Source organism: Ciconia boyciana, chromosome 22, assembly GCF_034638445.1.
Source record: "Ciconia boyciana chromosome 22, ASM3463844v1, whole genome shotgun sequence".
Lineage (NCBI taxonomy): Eukaryota > Metazoa > Chordata > Aves > Ciconiiformes > Ciconiidae > Ciconia > Ciconia boyciana.
This window is the reverse complement of record NC_132955.1, coordinates 7,007,960-7,028,426: the sequence shown is the minus strand read 5'-3', so window position 1 is coordinate 7,028,426 and position 20,467 is coordinate 7,007,960. Positions and strand designations below refer to the sequence as shown.

Below are 20,467 nucleotides of genomic sequence, written 5' to 3'. Positions count from 1 at the left end.
TGTTTGCCCTCTTTATTGTGAAGGCACATTGCTGGCACATGTTCAACTCAGTGTTCACCAGGAACACCAGGTCCTTCTTTGCAAAGCTGCTTTCCAGCTGGGCGGCCCCCAGCCTGTATTGTGCATCAGGTATTCCTCCCCAGTGCAACAATTTGCAATTCCCTTTGCTGTACTTGATGAGGTTCCTGTCAACCTGTTTCTCCAGCCTGCCAAGGTCCCTCTGAATGGTGACGTAACCATCTGGTTTATCACCCCCTCCTCACAGCTTTGTACCAGCTACAAACTTGCACAGGATGCACTCTATCCCATCATCCAGGTCATTAATGATGAGATTAAACAATATCGTCTTCAGTACCTATGAGTTTGAAGTTTGCAGACTTGTAGCTTACTTTTGCTTTCAGAGCTTGAAGCCAAGGGTAGTTCCTGTAGGAATGAAGTGAAGAGTGGAGTAAGAAAGAAGACAAGGAGTGTACAAGGCTGCTGGCCAACTCAATGACCAGAATGAGGCAAAGAGAGCTGGTGTTGCCATACCCGTAACCCTAGTGGAGCTAACCCTTAACCACTCAATGTGCTCACAGATTTTGGCTCCCTAAGACACTCCAGTTGCCTACATGCAGGCCACTGAGCACACAGACAGTGTGGATGATCAGCCAGAGAGGATCTGCAGAGAAAAGGTGGGCACTCGTACAGGCGTTCCCAATGGCTGCTGCTTATATGTCATCAGTTGGTCTGCAGACACTGCAGAAGTTCACATGTGAGCTAGATACTTAGACTCCCTTTGCAGCCCAGAAAGAGAGCTGAGCACTTGCTGGGAGCAATTCATCTCATCCTTGGACAAGTCTAAGCAGCTTGGATCAGCTGTACCTTACACCCACAGAGACAACAGAAAATTCTGCCTGTTTCTGTTGACTATAATGGGAGCCTGGAGAGGAACTGATCTTCTACAAGTCTATGGTTACATAGGCATGCACATATGCAGACAGAGTGCAGAGGCTCAGCTCTGAGGTAGTCAGCATAGGGGCTCTCTACCACTGTGCCAATGACTGAAAAGAGTGATGTGACTGAGTATGGCATTGTTTGAGGAAGATGCAAATACTCTCTCCCACTCCCTGGAAGAACTGAGCTGTTGGTTCCCAATGAAGGTCTTTAATTATCACTTGCTGAGTAAGTATCTGCAGCAACAGATACAGCTGCAGTGGTGGTACTCCTTGCTTCAGAGATAAACACCCACAGTATGTCTGAGGACATCCTGATTTCTCTCCTTTGCCAGAACAGGGACTGTAGATATGAGCAGGGGTGTATTTGTCCCTGTTGTACATGTGACATCTCTGAAGGGAGGTGTGGTCCAGCCTCTTTCACTTTTCATCCCTCAGCATGTTGACCATTGTTGGCCTCAGGCTGGTTTCTCTCACATTTTCTTATCCCAGTCATGTTGTTCATTCCCAGGGGTTGTGGCCATGGTTTAAGAAACTCTGCTAATAAATAGACTGTAACAACTCCCAGCTTCATTCTGGCCACTGGGTCAGTGGTAGAGGCCAGTGGGCTGGGGGAGTGGAGATATCTGTATACAGAACAAGCATCAGAGACAGCCCAGAGGCAAGATCCTCTCAGAGATTAATAATTTAAGCACTTCCCTGAATTCCAGACTCTGTACCAAATAAGAAAGGGTATTCTGGGACCCCACATCAGGGACCCTTAAATTAATGAGCAAGCACCTGTGCAACTCATTTGTTTTAAATTCCTCCTCCAAACACGCCAGGTCAGCTATGGCCCTTGCACCTAGACCTGGAAGAACCTTGCTGGTTCTGAACACCATCTCTGAGTGTCCCATAGCCTCCTCATCACCAAAGTGGTGGGATATGGGCTGAATAAATGAATGATAAGGTGGGTGGAAAATTGGCTGGACTGCTGAAATCAGGAAGTGGATAACAGTGGTGTGAAGTGCAGCTGATGAGAATAAACTAGTGGTGTCCCTCAGGGATAAATACTGTGGTCAATACTGTTTAATGTCTTCATTAATGAGCTGGATGATGGGATGAAATGTTCTCTCAGTGAGTTTGTGGAGGACATCAAAATAGGGAAAGCAGTCAGTATGCTGGATAGCAGGGCTGCTATTCGTAGGGACCTGGACATTTTGGAGAAATAGGCTGGCATGAACATCATAAAGTTTGACAAAAGTAAATATAACATCTTGCATCTGGGAAAGGACAGTCCTATGCAATCAGTAGAGTCTAGTGGCTGACTGTCTAGGAAGAAGCTTTGCAGAAAAAGACCCTGGTAGACGAATAGCTGAATAGGAGATGGCAATGTGTTCATGTTGCAAAGAAGGCAATACACATCCAGGGCTTTGTTAGCAAGGGTCTAGCCAGCTAGCCCAGGGAAATGATCTTACCCCTCTACTCAATGCTTTTGAATCCCATTTGCAGTACTGTGTCCAGTCCAGGACAACAAAGACAGTGATATACTGGAGTGAGTTCCTTGGCGGGCCACCAAACTAATCACTGGGCTGGAGCACATGACGTGCAAGGAGAGGCTGAGAGAACTGGATTTGTTCATCCTTAAGAAGAGAAGGTTAAGGGGAGACCTTATCTCTCTCTATAACTAGCTGATGAGATGAGGATAGAGAGGAGATGGAGCCAGACTCTTCCTGGAGGTGTACAGCAACAAGATGAAAGGCAACAGACACTAATTGGAACATGCTGAATTCTTACTAAATATAAAGGATTTTGTTTGTTTCTTTATTTTTTTCCATGAGACTGGCCATATACTTGAACAGGTCTGTGGAGTTTGTGAGACTTGATGACCTCCAGAAGTCACTCGAACCTAAATTATTCTATGATTCTATGTTTTAATGATTCTATACTCCAATACATGTTTATAACCATCTTTATTGCTGTTGTTGGTGCAGGAATAAAGAATGGAATCAAATAACATCACCACCACTGTGACAGAATTTGTTCTGTTAGGCCTGACACAGAATCACAAGCTGCAATATTGTCTCTATGTGATTTTCTTTCTCATCTATGTGATAACCTGCCTGGTGAATTTCACCATAATTGCAACTGTAGCTGCTGATCACCAGCTCCACACACCCATGTACTTCCTGCTGGCCAACTTGGCTTTCCTTGATGTCAGTGATTCGTCAGTCAATACTCCCAAACTGCTGTCAGGCCTCCTCACCCAATATACAGTGATCTCATTCAATGAGTGCTTCCTCCAGATGTTCTTCCATTTCATTGCTAGTGTGATGGCGTTTTTCCTTGTAGGGATGACAATTGGTTGATATGTGGCCATCTATAAGCCACTGCATTACTTATCTATCATGGACTGGAACAAGCGCACAGGTTTGGTGGCAATTGCATGGTTCAGTGGGTTTGTTCACTCTACTGTACAAACTGGTTTTCTTCTCCAGCTACCATTCTGTGGCTCCAATGTACTGGACAATTTCTACTGTGATGTCCCTCAAGTCATCAAAACTGGCCTGCACTGATACCTGCATGGCTGAACTACAGATGGTCTGTAATAGTGGAGTGATTCTCATTATTCTTTTTGTAATCTTGATTACTTCCTATACTGTCATCTTGCTGAAGAGGACATGCATCACAGAAGGGAAGCAGAAAGCCCTATCTGCCTGTGGAACCCAGATAACCATTGTAAGCTTGATATTCATCCCCTGCATCTTCATCTATGCTCAGTCTTATAAGAAATTCCCTATGGACAAGGTGGCCTCCATGCTAATGGAGGTGATACTGCGGTCACCCCAATGCTAAACCCAGTGGTCTACACACTGAGAAACACTGAGATGAAAAAGGCCATCAGGAGAACACTGGGGAAAATCTTTCTCTCTGGAGGGATACAGAAACCAGACCAGCCAGCAGATCCAAAGAGAAGAGATCTGATGCTTCCATGAGAAAACTGTGTTCACCACTGAGATTCCTGCTGCTTCAGTAAGTGAGCAAATTTCTAGATGTGAGATGGGGACAACATTCCCCTCACATCAGCTTAGGAAGGTCAGTCACATGTTTTCTTGTTCTCCTCCATGGAGTGTGCAGTACAATGTAATTTGTAGGGCCTAATGAGAGTTTTCTGTAATAAATCACCTGCAAAGACAGCACCACGGCACACCCTGGATACTGACCATGCTAGGGGCCCTAACTATGCCCTTGTTCTCTCCTGTGGAAATCACAGCTGGACCTTCCACTCCGGCATGTCTCACTTCTTTTTAGCGATCTAGTGTAGTTTCATCTCTAGGTTAACACACCTGAAAGCTAGCTTGGTAAATTTGATTTTTATTTCTCCTTGTCACATAATTGCAAAGGATCTTTATAGTAGTGTCAGCTGTAGGCTTAGTGCACTCCCTTTTTCCCCCTGTTATGCTCACTTCAGGTGGACTGTATAGCTATTAGGATCTCTCCTGGAGTGGAGCATCCTGGTCCCACGTTAGACATGGAGGGACATGGAGGTGTTTGAGGGATAAGATTGTCTCAGGGATCACTTAAGGGTGCTCCAGGGATGGAGGTTCCATCCCCTCACCATTCCTCTGTTCTTTGCTCTGCCCCATCCTCCAGTTTCATCCCAGCAATCCTTACATGATCATGGTCTCCTACAAATCCACAGAGCCTTCTACACAGAACAAGCATTTTGAACATGATTCTATAGAAGGACAAATGTGGCAAGTGGGAGATAGACCTCCCATACTGTTTCCTGCCTTAGAAATAAATTAAAATTTCTTTGTAGATCCTTGTAGAGGATCTTAAAAGTTTTTTAAGAAATGTCAGGCCCAAAACCGGGCCACCTGGAACCAGGCAAAGACCTGGGGGAGCAGGATGGATGAAGAGAAGAGGAGATTCTCTCTGCAGGAATATCTGACATCACCTCAAGGAGGATGTTGGGTGGAGGAGAAACCTTAGAAGTTTCTGGAACTGCCCCAGAAAGTGCTGCTGAGAATCAAGCCACCTAACCCACAAATGACCTATTCTGAGGCTCGCACTCAGAATTAGCATAGTCCTTTGGCTCTCAAATGTAGAGAAGTGTCCTGCGTGCCCCACATGGTAGGCTAACAAGGCCCCTCAAAGAGCCTATGGAGTAGGTACTGTGCCAGAGATGATGAAAGTTCTGTGCACTGTGGGTGCAGCCAGACTCCCCTCAAAGGGGCTAGCTGTGAGCAGTATGGATGTGAACACTTCTGGTCCATTGGCTGAGGTAAATCACTCTAGATGACATAGACAAAGACTGGTTGTCTTTCACTGCTGAAGGAGTGCTGAAGGACTGGTTTCAGGGCCAATTACATGACAGTAGTGCAAAGGGACAGAAACTTTTCTCCAGAAATTGTAAGACTGCTCAGAATCCGCGAGGATCATGGAGCCAGCCCTAGCTGAAGAAACTTCCCCAGTGTATCGAAGGCTTGATCATGGACACGATTCCAGAGTGGGGATGCTGCTGTCCAGGTGCAGGTGCCTCTTACTGGGTTTAAGAGGGATGGTGGTTTCATGTGTGGGAAACAAGCCATGGTCAAGGTACTGAGTTGCCAGGTGAAGGAGTCATGGGATGAGGTGACCGCACTATGCACCAGAGAACCAGAACAGGATTGCAAGAAGAGACAGAGCAGATGCAATAGCCAAAGTCCTGTGTGGCAATGAAGGATGTACAACTGGAGGGTACACTTTACCGAGTCATGAGGAAGACTCCCAGGATGGGGGATGCTGGATGCTTGTGGCCTTTGACAGAGGAAAAAAGGCACTCTTTGTAAGGTGCTTATTTTCTTTTGCCAGAGGATAGGTAGGACAGTTAAGGAAGGGGATAAATAACAAAAAAACCCTACTTCACGTGCAACTATATTTGTATTCGTATAGCACATAACAGAAAGGGTTTCACAAGGACTGAGAACACTATGATCTGTGAGGGTGCAATGCCTTCTGGGCTATTATTGGAAGACTTTGTGGGTGGAGCCATAGTTAGTCCACTCTGCACCTACCCTGTACGGATAGGTGAGCAATTGGCTGATGGGTAAGGCTCAAAGATTTATAGTAAATGGGGTCACATCAGGCTGGCAGGCGGTCACCAGCAGGATTCCTCAGAGCTCAATTTTAGGGCCTGTGCTCTTCAATGTTTTATAAATGATCTGGATGCAGGAATTGAATATACATTAAGTTTGCCAATGATACTAAACTAGGAAGATCTGTGGACTCCCTCAAGGATAGAGAGGCCTTACAGAGAGATCTGGATAGATTAGAGAGCTGGGCAATCACCAACCATATGAAATTTAACAAGAGCAAGTGCTGGGTTCTCCACCTGTGATAGGGTAATCCTGCTTATACAAAAAACTGGGGGACAAGACACTGGAGAGCAGCCCCATGGAAAGAGCTCTGGGGGTTTGGGTTGATGGCAAGTTGAATATGAGTCAACAGTGTGCCCTGGCAGCCAGAAGGGACAGCTGTGTCCTGGAGTGCATCAAGCACAGCATAGCTAGCTGGTCGAGGGAGGTCATTGTCTCACTCTGCACTGGTGCAGCCCCACCTCAAGTACTGTGTGCAATTTTGGGCGCCTCAATATAAGAAGGACAGCAAACTATTAGAGTGTGTCCAGAGGAGGGTGACCAAGATGGTGAAAGGCCTCGAGGGTAAGACTTATGAGGAGTGGCTGAGGTCACTTGGTTTGTTCAGCTTGGAGAAGAGAAGGCTGAGGGGTTGTTGTGTTAAGAGTTACTGTCCCATTACAAATAGGAGTCTGAGGAGTGGCTGGAGGGAGGGGAGGGAACCCTCCCGTTGAGTCACGAGGTTCAGACGGGACCCCCTTCCTTTCTAAACTCCTTCTCAGAGAGGAGTCTAGGTGAGGCTAGGTCCAGTCTTAGTCTCAGACTTGGTCAACGGTTTATTTTCTAAGGAGTGTGTGTATAGCCACTTATCAGAACCAGAGCCCTCTCGGGGCTTTCGCTAAGGCAACAGCATTAATTTACAATGTTATAAGTCCAGTCGTGTCCAGCGTACTGAACTTCATGATTACAGATTCACAAATAACGTGCTTACACCCCCAGTCTAGTTGTGTTGCATGAACTATCATGGCCACACGTAAAGAGTCTGGTCATGTTCAAGGAGAACTACCACGGCTAGATCAATGAAGAGTGCAGTTTATTAGAGTAACAGACACACAGATTCTTTGGATTACCAGTGATAAATTCACTGTCTGCAAAGCACATGCAAATACCAAGAATATGAGTAACACTGCCGGCTACAAACACATTAAAAGATAATAAAGTGACTCTATAGAGATTTCTAAGTTTCCCGGGGAGGCACTTGGTATAACCAAGTGTTCGACTCTTACCCAAAGGTGTCCCGATGGGGGGGAAGAGAGGCTCAGCCCATCAACTGATCCCAAACGTCAGAGTGGTACACGATGGTGTCTTCCCTAACATTCTCTTTCTCCTAAACCATTTTATACTATCTTTCACCTTTCGGGTGGAGCTTGAGTGACCCTAGTCATACATACCTTTGTTTAGGATTGGTGTAAAGTTTTCTCGCTTCGCTTTTAAAGGTATAAGCTAGGAAAATTCAAAGCGCAAGCTCAGTGAGGGGTGGTCGCACCTTGGAGGCGGGTAGCTTTTGGGATGGAGGTGTGTTTTGGTATTATAATGATGTTATAACAAGCAAAGTTCACCAAAAGGACAGCATTTTGTCAAAAACGTGGCAGGCTGTTGGCCCAGGGTAGTAAATATGCAGCTTATCAGTTCCATGATACCTTTAAGTTCCTACATAGTCGCAGAGCCTGGCCGCGGCATCTCCACACCGCTCCACCCTCCGAACAGTACCTTCTTAGAGTCAGTACACCAAGTTCCCCTGGCGTTACCAACATCTAAGGTTGCAGGCCTAGGGAACTTCCGTGGAATGGATTCCCTGCATGTCAGCCACATTCCACCTGGGAAGCTTCTTCAGTGCTGTGCCTTACCTAAAAGTATGAATATAAGTTTAATTGCTAAGTCACCTCAGCAATTATCCCACAGGGGTAACCTCATCACCGTCCAGAACTTCCTTAAGGTGGGCAGTGGAGGGGCAGGTGCTGATCTCCTCTCTCTGGTGACCAGCGATAGGACACAAATAAATGGAATGAAGCTGCACCGGGGGAAGTTCAGGTTGGACATTAGGAAAAGGTTCTTCACTGAGAGGGTGGCCGGTCACTGGAACAGGCTCCCCAGGGAAGTGGTCATGGCACCAAGCCTGTCAGAGTTCAAGGAGCATCTGGAGGACAGTCTTAGTCATATGATTTAGTTTTAGGTAGTCCTGCGAGGAGCAGGGAGTTGGACTCGATGATCCTTATAGGTCCTTTCCAACTTGAGATATTCTGTGATTCTATGATTCTACCTCGGAATCAAACTGAGAAGTAGATTACAGAGTGAGTACTAAGGGCAAGATAAAATGTCTACGGCAAGGTTTATTTCTTTCCAAAGTAGACATTAAAAATGGGTTAGCTGAATTGCTCGCTCGAAATACCCACTGATTATGCAGGCGTCCTTAGGTGACTAATTCAGATGCTGCACTGGATAGACAAATCCTGTCACTAGTGCCTACCATAAGGCTATGTCCGCATGGCCTTTGATTTTTTCTTGATAGTTGACTTCAGATTTCAGTGGCCTACCTATGCTGTATGAAAAGGCAAAGCTTGACTACAAGCTAGATCATCCAGTGACTTGCACTTTCTCCCTTTGTGGAGAAACAATTAACTCATTCAGGGGCGGAGTCATATGAGAGTCAAACAGCAAGGCAGTACCAACAGTCAGAGATTCAAGTATAAGCTGAAATCTTGAACTAACATGCTTGCTACCTGATTTTGTCTATCTGTACCTGGACCAGAAGTTCATTAATGATTCTATAAATGCTTCACACCTGCCAGTTAAAATTCTGTATCTCTACAGAAATTAACAGTAGAACTTGATAGCACAACTGTGTTGATTCCTTTACACAGTATAGTTCTCTAAATTCCATACAGGTCTTAGGGTCACCCTAATGCTTTTTGATAATTAGAAGAGAATTATTTGAAGCTTGCTTAATATATATTACGTTGCTACATAATGTACACTATGGAGTTGTTCCTAAGATAATTGTATTAACAAACAAAACAAAAATAAAAAAGCTTTCACTTATTTACTTCAAAATATTTTTTTTTTATTTTCCACACCAAAGTATGTACTTGCTGACCAGCTTCCACATTGAGCCTTTGATCTCCTTGTTACACAAGGTATAGATCATGGGATTAGTCAAGGGGAAGATGACTGTGTGGAAAACAGCAACAACTTTTTCCATTGGGACAGCTTGGAAGGGTAAAGCATAGATATACATAGCTGGGCCACACATGAAAAAAACTACAATTATGTGGGAAACACAGGTGGAGGCTACTTTGTTCTTTGCCTTGGAGGACTGTGTCTGGAGCTTCAGTAACAGGACAGTGTAGGAGATTAGGAGAAGGGTAAAGCACATGAGTATAACAACTCCATTGTTGAGAAACATAAAAAGCTCCACTATGTAGGTGTTGGCACAGGCCAACTTGACCAGCTGATGGACATCACAGAAGAAGTTGTCCAGGATGTTGGGACCACATAAGGGGAGGTGGATGCTGAGAGCAAACAGAATGATGCCATGGACAAAGCCCCCTCCCCATGTAGCTCCAACAAGGACACAACATACCCCTCTATTCACAAGCATGGTGTAGTGAAGAGGTTTGCAAATGGCTACATAACGGTCATAGGCCATGACCATGAGCAAGAAAGCTTCAGCTGCTCCCAGGAAGTGGAGGAAGAAAAGCTGGGCCATGCAGGCACTGTAGGAGATGGTCTTACGGTGTGAGAAAAAGTCAGCCAACATTTTGGGTGGGGTCACAGAACAGTAGCAGATGTCCAAGAATGCCAAATTGGCCAGGAAAAAATACATGGGTGATCCCAGTTGGGAATCCCCCTGAATAGTGAGAATGATAAGGACATTGCCTGGCAGAACTATCATATAGAAAAGCAGGAAGAAGAAGAAGAGAATCATCTGGACTTCGTGGGTTTGGGACAATCCCAACAGAACAAACTCTGTAACTACTGTATAGTTCCTGTGCTCCATTTCCACTCTGCAGAGCCCTGAAAAACAGAGAGTAATCGTGAAAAAAAAAAAATCAAACACTAGTGCAAATCTACAGAAATGTTTGAACATCATGGGGCATATTTAGATTGCCTAAAATGCATGCCCTTTTCCCATTTCCTAGTTTTAGGGAACTCCTAATGGTAAAATACTTGAAAGCCAGTAATATAGATTCCCACTAGGGCATTTTACTGAAAATGTAAACTGGGAATGTCTACATTTTATCAGATGTTCTTTGTTTTCTCTGTGGCCTGGGAACTGGCACCTGGATGGAATATAGATCAAAGTGTCAGTCCATTCTTCCATGGGTAGGCTAATTTTTGTGGTTTACGGTGTAGATGCCTTTATCTGAGCTAGTCACGTCTACTCCCTCACCAGTTGACAAAAGCAGTTCTTTCCAGGGTAGACAGATTTAATTCTAAGGTAGACAGCTAAACAAAGCTAGACAAAGTGCACTCTAAAATTACACAATTAACCTAAATCATATCCACTGATTATAAGAGGAAACTAATTATAGATCACTCGCATCTGAAGGAAGCTTTATGAATCCCTCGGGTGAATTAATCTGCAAAGTTGTTTGCAATTAAACTATTTTAAATCCCTTCATACTTAATTATGTCAGTATAACCATCCCAGGGAATGACTAATTCCATCCTAAATTTTCTCTAGCATACATCAGTTTGAGTATTTTCCAAAATACTTCTTTTTTCCCCAATTGTCTTTCAAGGGAGCTGAGGATGTCTAGATCACATTCAGACTTTCACCTTTCTCCAGAGAAATCCCACAACAGTGTCTAATTTTCCAATGAAGTCAACAGAACACTGGGAACATAAAGAAAACTCAATTACCTAAATATCTCTATGAAATTAAGCCACCATGAATCAGTGTGACGGCAGTCTGGAAAACAGACTGACATTTTTTCATAGAATGTATCACATAATTTCATTTACATATATTTTGAATGGAACTGTGGATTTCGACACCTCCTTCGTGAAGAAAACCGTAAAAATTGGTCAGATTTCTCTTAAAAGTCTTTCCATTTATCTAAGTTCTTTCATTCCTCCCAGTTCTTTTTCTTCTTTTGGGTCAGGAGAAAGTTATGAGTTTTTGTCTCCAGGTTTTTTGAACACTTTTCTTCCATTTTGCTACAAAGGTGGTATGTCTGTCTGCATGATGGCATCTGCACAATACTGCATTAGTAACTTCACCAGCAATACTGAGGTAGAGAATAAAGCGTACTGAAAATGCTTTAGTGGGAGAAAGTGCTCAGACCTGTAAGGATTGTTTAGTTTTAGAACAGTTTTTGTTTAGTTTCCTTATTGAGACCAGTGAGAAATTAAATCAGCCTTGACCATGGAAACGGAAAAAATAACTGAGAGGAGGAGAAAGTGGCAAAAAGTAGTAAAATTCAGAATAAAGGGAAAAAAAAAGGAAGGAAAGTAAGAAAGGGATAAAAACAAGTAAGAGAAAAAAAGACTCCTTACGTCATTTTTTATGTTTTTGTCAAAAGTCAAAATTTCATGTCACACCTTGAAATTAAAAAGTTTCTTGACATTCTTTTTTTTCTCCATCTCTTCCTTTCTTTCATGGACAGCTGAAGGGATCATTGTGCTGGATGTATGTATAAAATGACCATTATTTAATTTCTCAGCTGGCTGCAAATCCTTAGCCATCTGGATCTGAGTTTCTCTTTGCTTCACTTTAAATTCCCTCTAAGTGGTTTGGTCAGCTCCAGTCTCTTTCTCATCTCATCACATGACAGAAAGATTCCTGCAGGAACCTACCACTCAACTCTGCTGTCCTGTATCATATTGTATCCTACACATCCAGCTAATACAGAAACAGCACTCTCCCTTCACCTCTACTTGGTTACAGAGACTTCTGTGGATGCACTGACTTCCATGGCTTTGCATCTATGACTCTCCCACATAGGTCAGTATCTACTACTCTCTGGGTTGTTCAGCCCTAACCAGCAAAGAACCAATCAAGGTTACTTACCCTTTGCCGTTTCCTGCCACACCACTTTGAATACGTGGTAAATATTTCCCAGTTTTTCTACCTACTTCCCTGATGTTATCAGTCTGCCTAAGTCCAGATCCTCTCCAATTTTCAGCTGCAGATTGTGGTTTACCCAGTCTCCATTCCACAATGAAAAAGACTGGCTGCTCTGAACTCAGGTCTATTCCTTCTTCCTATTTTCACTGCTGCATTTTTGTCTTCACTACTGGAAATAAATTTACTAGGAAAGCTACATAATGCACTTCTTCATTTGTCTCTTTTCAGTCCTTTAAATGATTTAGTTCAAAAAGAAACAGCTTACAGGAGACCCAAGAATCACAATCTATGAGTATGATGACTCATTCTGGTCTTTTCTACAGTGAAGCCATCTTTTAATGAGTTATTTGTAGGGGTGTTCATACTATACAATTTACAAAGCTGCTGATGTGTAGGTATCTACATCTGAATAAGTCAACATATTGACCTGAGGGACAGAGTGGAAGGAAAAAGACACAATTCCTCTTAGGAAGTGTTGGGATGGAACCCCGGTCCTAAACAGAGATATCAGGTGCAATTTTACATGCTCCGGAATAACCTGTCTGGTCTCTAGTGTCTGGCCTAGAAGGATGTGTCCTGTGTCTCAACAGCTGATCTGGTGGAGATGTCTGAGATCATCTGAATCACTCTAACGACACTAGATGCTATGTTTGACTATTTGAATTCTGCTCTACATATATCTAGCTCAGACTTTTAATTGTATCTTTATTTTTGTACAGATGAATTATACCTATAACCTCTGAATTTATCCCCTGGTTATTTCTGACTGATAGGGAATTTCTGAGCCTAAATGGTTGTACAACTACTACAGAAACAAATTTCATCTGCTGCTAGGAGGATGATGATTAAACCCTTGTTGGATCTGCTAACATCCTCATCAGAGGGTGGCATAACATTCTTTAAGGCAATACTGATGTCCACCTGTGGATCTAAGTGAAGTGAGATTCTTGGCTTTTAACCACTATTACCTACACAATTTGGTCATGGGCATCAAAGAATATGTGGCGATCCAAGAAATTTCATTGTTAGTCTCATTAGTGTTTTGGCAGTCTAAGCAGAATATAACAATCATTCATTACTAGTCCAATCACAGTAATACTAACACCCAATTTCTGTTTGAAATCTTTACTGATAAACTTAGTAGAAACAAGTATCTGTCCCTTTTCCCTGAAGTTAAGTTCTCACCCTTCTTGTTATCCATAGCTCAAGGTCAGGCGTCCTTCATCCTCAGGCAAAGTGAGCAGTCAACATCTCAGGTCCTTGTACTAAGGGATGAGTACAGTATTGCCTGTGGCACCTCTCTTCCTTATTGATTCTGAGTTCTCTCAAGGTTATTCTTACTGACATTGGTTTTATCAGCCCTCCCTGAATCATGTGTGAATGCAAGACAGCTGAGACCTAAACTCCCTGATCCCTACATCTCTTATCCCCTGTCTTCCCAAGTCCTTCCCAAGTACTAACAGCTCTTCAGCTACCCAAATCTAGCTTCACTCCACACCAGGACTCTGTACTTCTGAAGCTCATTGCAATCCCAGCTTTAAAATCCTACAAATGCCTGCTAACAGCTTCAATATGCATCTCCCTTTCAGGATCTCTTGCTGGTAGTCCATCATTCTGACCTCAAGTCTTGCTCTTCTAGCCATGAATCCTCTCCCACACACCCATGTATTTAGTACTGCTGTGCATGCACCAAAGGTTTGTCTCTTTTAAATGCCAGACCCACTCATAGCAATTTGTCTTCCTGCCTGATTGTCAGCACTAGCACTAGAGACTGCAACCAGACTGCCTGTGACCTTAGCTGCTTCACTCACTACCTGATGACAGAGGGCGAACGTTGTGTGCCAGAGAATGGAGAAGATTTTGTCTCTTTGCATCCTCTAGGTAATGCTTTCTTTGTCTCTTCAGAGTGTGCAGGTTGTTTCTGGTTCCAAGGGTGAAGGATAGATAATTGTGGCAGCAGCTGTGGTTCTGGAGTGCTAGCTCAGATGCCCAGGGGTCTTAATAAAAGCTCTAAGGTGTATGACTTTATTTATAATTACTTATTAGTATTTATTAATTATTTATTTTAACATATATTATTCCTGGATCATGTGACCTCTAGAGGTACCTTACAACCTACTTTTTTATAATCTCATGATTAATTCTGCATTTAAATGACTGGTAATCTTTGCTTCTGGGAAACAAATGAACCCACAACCTCTGAATTCCCATACTCTGTAGACATTCTCATCTGGGAATGCACAGGATGGAAAGCCATCATGTAGAATTCTCCAGATCACTTAATTTTCTGTATTTTATGAGTATTCGGGATGAGTTCTCCATAGTCCACTGACAAAGATACATACTTTCAGGAAGTGTAAAATAAACTCAAAAACTTCCCCGCCCTTCCTCTCTTTCTTTCTTTCTCTCTCTCTTTCCCTAAAATGTTTCTTTTAATTTGTTTTGGCAGAATATCAAGGGGTCAGATGAATCAGGACTGGGAGGTGTTTATTTCTTTTCACTGCCTACAAAGAATGGGCAGCTCAGACTTACAGATATACAATCTACATGGCTAGAATTAAGTGAAATTAATTCCATTGTGTATTTATACATTATTACTTAATGTGTGGTATACTTTATATACTATATATATACACATGTATATTAATTAAAACCCTTTGTAATGTTAACAAAAAATTAAACTCAACACAGACTTTTAAAAAGTCAATGTTAGAAGCTAAATTAAAGAAGCAGCATAATCCAACAATGCTAAAGATTCATTTTGTGATTCTATAGTGAAGCATCAAATACTGCACCAGCAACACATGTCAAATGATTAATTTAGCTGTTTTCTAGGATTTCTGAGACTTCCTTTAAGACAGAGAGCAATTCAGTACAAGTTGCCCTCTCTGCATGATTAACCAAAACACAACCTTTATCCAGAATGAGAAGTGACAGGTGCCAGGCCACCACCTGGCAGTGGAAACCCAACCCCACCCCACAGTCACAGTCACATGTCCCACCTGATATGGAAGTCCTGCCCATCTTCCAATCACATGGCTGAGTAACTCTGCTGCTCCTTGCCTCTAGGGCTGCTGATTTTGATGCTATTATACCCCATAAGATTTTAAAATAATGCCCTGTGATTGGTTGCTTATTTTCTTAGGGCCAGGATATACATATATAGACATGCGCATGCACATGCATATACATAGACATTTACATCTGTGTTCAAATATGTTTACACATGTATTTTTAAAACTAAATATATATATTCATAAAAGGGAATTAAAAATATAGTTGTTTACAACAGATAACGAATTGTGCTGGTTTTGGCTGGGATAGAGTTAATTTTCTTCATAGTAGCTAGGATGGGGCTATGTTTTGGATTTGTGCTGAGAACAGTGTTGATAACACAGGGATGTTTTTGTTATTGCTGAGCAGTGCTTACACAGAGTCAAGGCCTTTTCTGCTCCTCACACCATTCCACCAGAGAGTAGGCTTGGGGTGCACAAGAAGCTGGGAGGGGACACAGCTGGGACAGCTGACCCCAACTGACCAAAGGGCTATTCCATACTATATGACGTCATGCTCAGCATATAAAGCTGGGGGAAGAAGAAGGAAAGGGAAGACATTTGGAGTGATGGCGTTTGTCTTCCCAAGTAACCATTATGCGTGATGGAGCCCTGCTTTCCTGGAGATGGCTGAACACCTGCCTGCCGATGGGAAGTGGTGAATGAATTCCTTATTTTGCTTTGCTTCTGTGCGTGGCTTTTGCTTTCCCTATTCAACTGTCTTTATCTCAACCCACGAGTTTTCTCACTTTTACTCTTCTGATTCTCTGCCATGGAGTGGGGGGTGGGGGGGAGTGAGCGAGTGGCTCTGTGGTGCTTGGTTGCCAGCTGGGGTTAAACCATGACAGCATTAAAGTTTAAATGTGAATAATAAGAAAACACATGTACAGGGCTTTCAGGGCACTGCATTCCTGTACTGAGCAAGAGACTGTGCTTCCAGAAGATCACAACATGAATCTTTCCCAGGAAGGGCCACTTCTGGCACTCCATAGCCCTGATGGGGATTTTGAAATTCTAGATTTACCCCTTCCCTCAAATGCAGCAGGGAAGGTAGAGGAGGAGGACCATAGCCTATGGCTTCCATGGAAATGTGTGGCAGATGGAGTGGCAGATCCAGAGGTCTGGGGTTAGGAGATATGTAGAAGAGTATAGATTTGTTAATCTCGACCAAGTACCATTACATAAAACTTTTGTTTGTGGTGTAGATGGATTTTTTGACCATATACACCCGCTGTTTGGACATAGTGATTGTTTTCAGATTATTCTTGAAGCTGTCAGTATGCACAACTCCTTATATTGTCCCACTGTTAATGTAAGCAATATGAATATAGGGAAACTTTTAGAATGGGTCATTTATCTCCTAAAAAGTAATTCCCCTGTGTTCTGTCCAGACTTTCCTCCTGGCTAACATTGTTGTAATAATGGAAAAGGTTATGATGGCTACTTCATAGCTTCCAAATGAAAGAATGGACATGTTAATCACCCAAGGTGGAAAGTGTACATGTATACAGAGTCTCAGCCTGAATATGTATTTCATAGATGCTTTAATTTTTTTTTTTCCCATGAAACTAATCAGCTTTCCCCAAGCACTGGGATTTGTGGGTTGCAAATATTATTTCTTCCATTTCTTTCAACACTGCTAAAAATCAGAATTATGTAGAACCTTATACAAAACCAGAATATTACATGGTGAATGGCATGGTGCTTGAGGAGAAATTTTTGCTATAACATACAATCAGTTAGAAGATTTTTGTCTTTTACTATTGCCAAAATTTTGAGGGAGCCTTGCATATCATACAGGAGGAGCAGGGAGTTGGACTCGATGATCCTTATGGGTCCTTCCAACTTGAGATATTCTGTGATTCTGTGAATGAGATTATGGTGATGACTTGTCTCACATTCTATGAGAGAGAGGGTGATGAAAATGTAAATGTGTGTAACTTAGATGCCTTTCAGCATAGTGTGCTAGCTTCTACTTGCATGGCCACACAGCGGTTGTTGTTTCTTAAATGTAACACTGTAGCACAATTTCCCCCAAATCATCATCACTAGAGGAAAAAGAGATCGTTGACACCCTTTTCTTAGTGGATTACATTCACAGCTGAAAAGTAAAATATTCTACTCCATCATGAGTTATAAGACAATGACGCTCAAATGGACAAATGCTACCATAAAAAAAGAAGAAAGAACCCTCTGACTCAGGCAGTCTTTGGGTATTTTTATTAGATGACACAGCAAAAGGTAGACCACATGACAATAGCAGGATTTAATATCAGGTCTATATGGGAGCATGAGGATGTCACTATGAAAAAAGTCAGATGGGGAGTTCACAGAGTTCTTAGTGAGGAACTGTACATTGCCTCTGCTACCCAGATGTGCTCTTTTTGTCAGCAGGCTTTATGTCATTTATTTATACTACTAACATCCTTCAATGAAAAGGCACATTACGATGACTTTACTAGTCTCTATCCCTTCATCTACAAAAAAAATCCAATACCCTCTTTGACACCCCGAATCTTTGAATTTTCACAGCCTTATGGCCCACTTTGGCATGGCCAAAATAAAAGCGTACTCCTCTCAAGCACTCTTTCCCCCCATCCTTCCCGTAGTGGTAAACACCAATCTATTCTTTCCCTTTTGCTGCACTTTCGCTGAAACCTGCCAGGCCCTCCGCACCTACAATGATGAAAGAAGAGCCCTCGTGGGCACCTGGTGTTCCCTAGAATAGAATAACACTCCTTGTTGTCTCCATGTACGTATTCCTGTGAAGTTCACTTTTTTTCCTGGCCTTCAATTTGGGTGGGCAGTGATGCTTGTACCTTGCAGCACAGCACTAAGACCAAGGGTTGCCCCATGCATGCCCCATGCATTACTGCATGGTCCTCCTTTTAGTCTGAGGTCTTGTTAGGGAGCCTCTTGATCAGACTCAGGCCTGAACTCTTCCTTGCGTGAGGTGGGGGTCTCTTGATTATCCTCAGAGGGTTGGTCCCTTGCCCTGCAGACGCGTTCAGTCTTCTTCATGTACCCCCACCCTGTTCAGTGCTCGCCCGGCCTTTTTAAGCTCCCTCCCCATCCCCACAAACACATTAGGACTTGTTCAGCAGACATGTAAAGCAGTGGTCCCCAACTTGTTTCTTTTTTTATTCACGTTTAAACTGTAACTATTTCATTATCTCTTATTAAACAAGTGTATTATACATACATATACACACTTACACATAGGTTTTGTGTCTATATATAGTAGGGGAGTACTTAAAACCAGAAATATTTTTGTGGCACAGGAAACTTTACTTATCTACTGCCTATAGAAGAAAAACAACATGATGATGACAATGAGGTATTATGAGAAGGCTGGACAAAAAAAAAAGCTTAAATCAGCTTGTCAGATATCCCACTACAATTAAGATTGGATGCCAAACATTGTTATCTATTTATAAAAGCACACATTTTCCTTATTAATGTAAATTATTACTGGTGAATTATTACTGATCCATATTATAGTGCCAACACTAGTACTAATATTTAAAAGGAATCATGGGAACAGGATCTCAATGTACTTGGCGTTGGTTGTGCACACACAGGTGTAAAGTTTGCCTGGAACAGGTTAAATCCTACTAAGTTCAACTGGATCCCAGGAGAGCAGTCAGAACCTCAGTAGAGAGAGATGTACACCTCCACGCTATGCTTCAACTCTTCTATATTACATGGTAGAAAGAATTGCCCTTTTCTACTAACCTTTCTGCACTGCCTATACATGGACTCAAAGAAATTACAGACAAAAAAACAATCAGAAGAAGATGTGTGCAGTCATTGGAAAAGTTATCTAGCAGGAAACCTGAGAAAAATATTAATCTATTCTCTTACCCCAAGACCATATAATTTAGATCAGTACCAATTATTGTCAGAAAAAGATAACTAATTAGATATTAAATATAATTTCTCACACACTTCTGAAAATAATTAATGGAAAGAAATGTTAAAATGTATTCTTGAGTTAAAATGCATTCTTCCATAAAAATGCATTCACAGTAAGTGAAAGATTTTTTAGATATGGTCTTCAGTAACAAAAGGAAATTGACTTCCTTGCCTTTTATAAATTTTTTTTTTTTTTACTTTTATTAAGCCTCCCTTTAAACCAAAATGTGATACTGCATTCATTACAAGCATTATATAACATATCAGAAATACAGTACATTTATTTACTTCAGGTAGTGTGCTGTGCTTGTTTTTGTGTGTGTGCACATACACAGATGCACATACATACACGCATATATATGCGTTAATATTTGAAGGATGGGGAAGAGCCAACAAAATGCCTTTACAACTTGTGTTTCTTCTTTACTCTTTTCCATAGCATGAATTTGGCTCTGTTACAGCTTATCATGAACTCTGAAGCTATTGGTTTAAATTAATTCCTGATAGGCACCTAAGGAACTAGATATGGGCACTGTCTCAGTTTATGAGAGCCTAAGACTATCTGTGGGACAGCAGCACCCAATGAAAAATACCCACCTTTTCAAGGTCTGTGCCATGATGGTTCTGGGGAGGGCTACACAAGGGTAATGCCCATATTGCATTCTGTTACATATTCACCAAAATCTCTCTGTCTTCCTCATGTGATCTCAATACTGTATGCTGGAGTTTGGATCAACCTTACATGTATGAAGAGAATGTCCCCTACAGAGTCCAATGATTTTCTCTTCGAGGCAGAGGAAAAACATATAAAATTAATACCAGCGTGAAATCAGGTTAGGCATGTTAGAATCAATAGTTCACCTATTGGGGTTCGGGAGATGAATCCAGCCACAAACTGCTGCCTTGGTCTATTTTGGCTACAGCCTGTGAAACTGTGATCCACTAAATGGCATAATTTACCTAGAACTCCCCTTCTTTATAGAGGAGACAGGATGGCATAAGTGTAAGTGATCTAGGCTCTAGAAAAATCAATGGCTGTGTTTCTTAGATATCAAAAATCAGTGCTCCTTCCTAGAGGTGAAATTCTGATTTACACTAGCTGAAGATGTGACTCGCTGTCTACAACACCAGTTCCTGTTTGTGTCAGCTCTTCTGTTGGAGTATCTTTCATGCACGTGTGGCATATGGAAACAGGGAGCAGAAGGGATAAATTCAGGGAACACAGTATGTTGCTGATAGTGTTTGATGGGAGGGCCCTACAGCAGTTATAAAAAAGGTTTATTCTAAATGGATGAATGATATTGGATTCCTCTTTCTTCTTGGAGCACAGTCTGA

General features: G+C 42.3%; 1 protein-coding gene and 1 pseudogene across 1 annotated transcript; one reads left to right on the top strand and one right to left on the bottom strand.

Annotated features, from left to right (window-relative positions):
* The first annotated feature begins 2,917 nt into the window (after nucleotides 1–2,917).
* Nucleotides 2,918–4,101, top strand: LOC140662360 (olfactory receptor 4D2-like; annotated as a pseudogene).
* Nucleotides 4,102–9,155: 5,054 nt separating this feature from the next.
* On the bottom strand, nucleotides 9,156–10,091 carry LOC140662598 (olfactory receptor 4M1-like). Its single transcript, XM_072886147.1, has one exon. It carries the CDS (start codon nucleotides 10,089–10,091, stop codon nucleotides 9,156–9,158), a length of 936 nt encoding a protein of 311 aa, XP_072742248.1.
* Nucleotides 10,092–20,467: the final 10,376 nt, after the last annotated feature.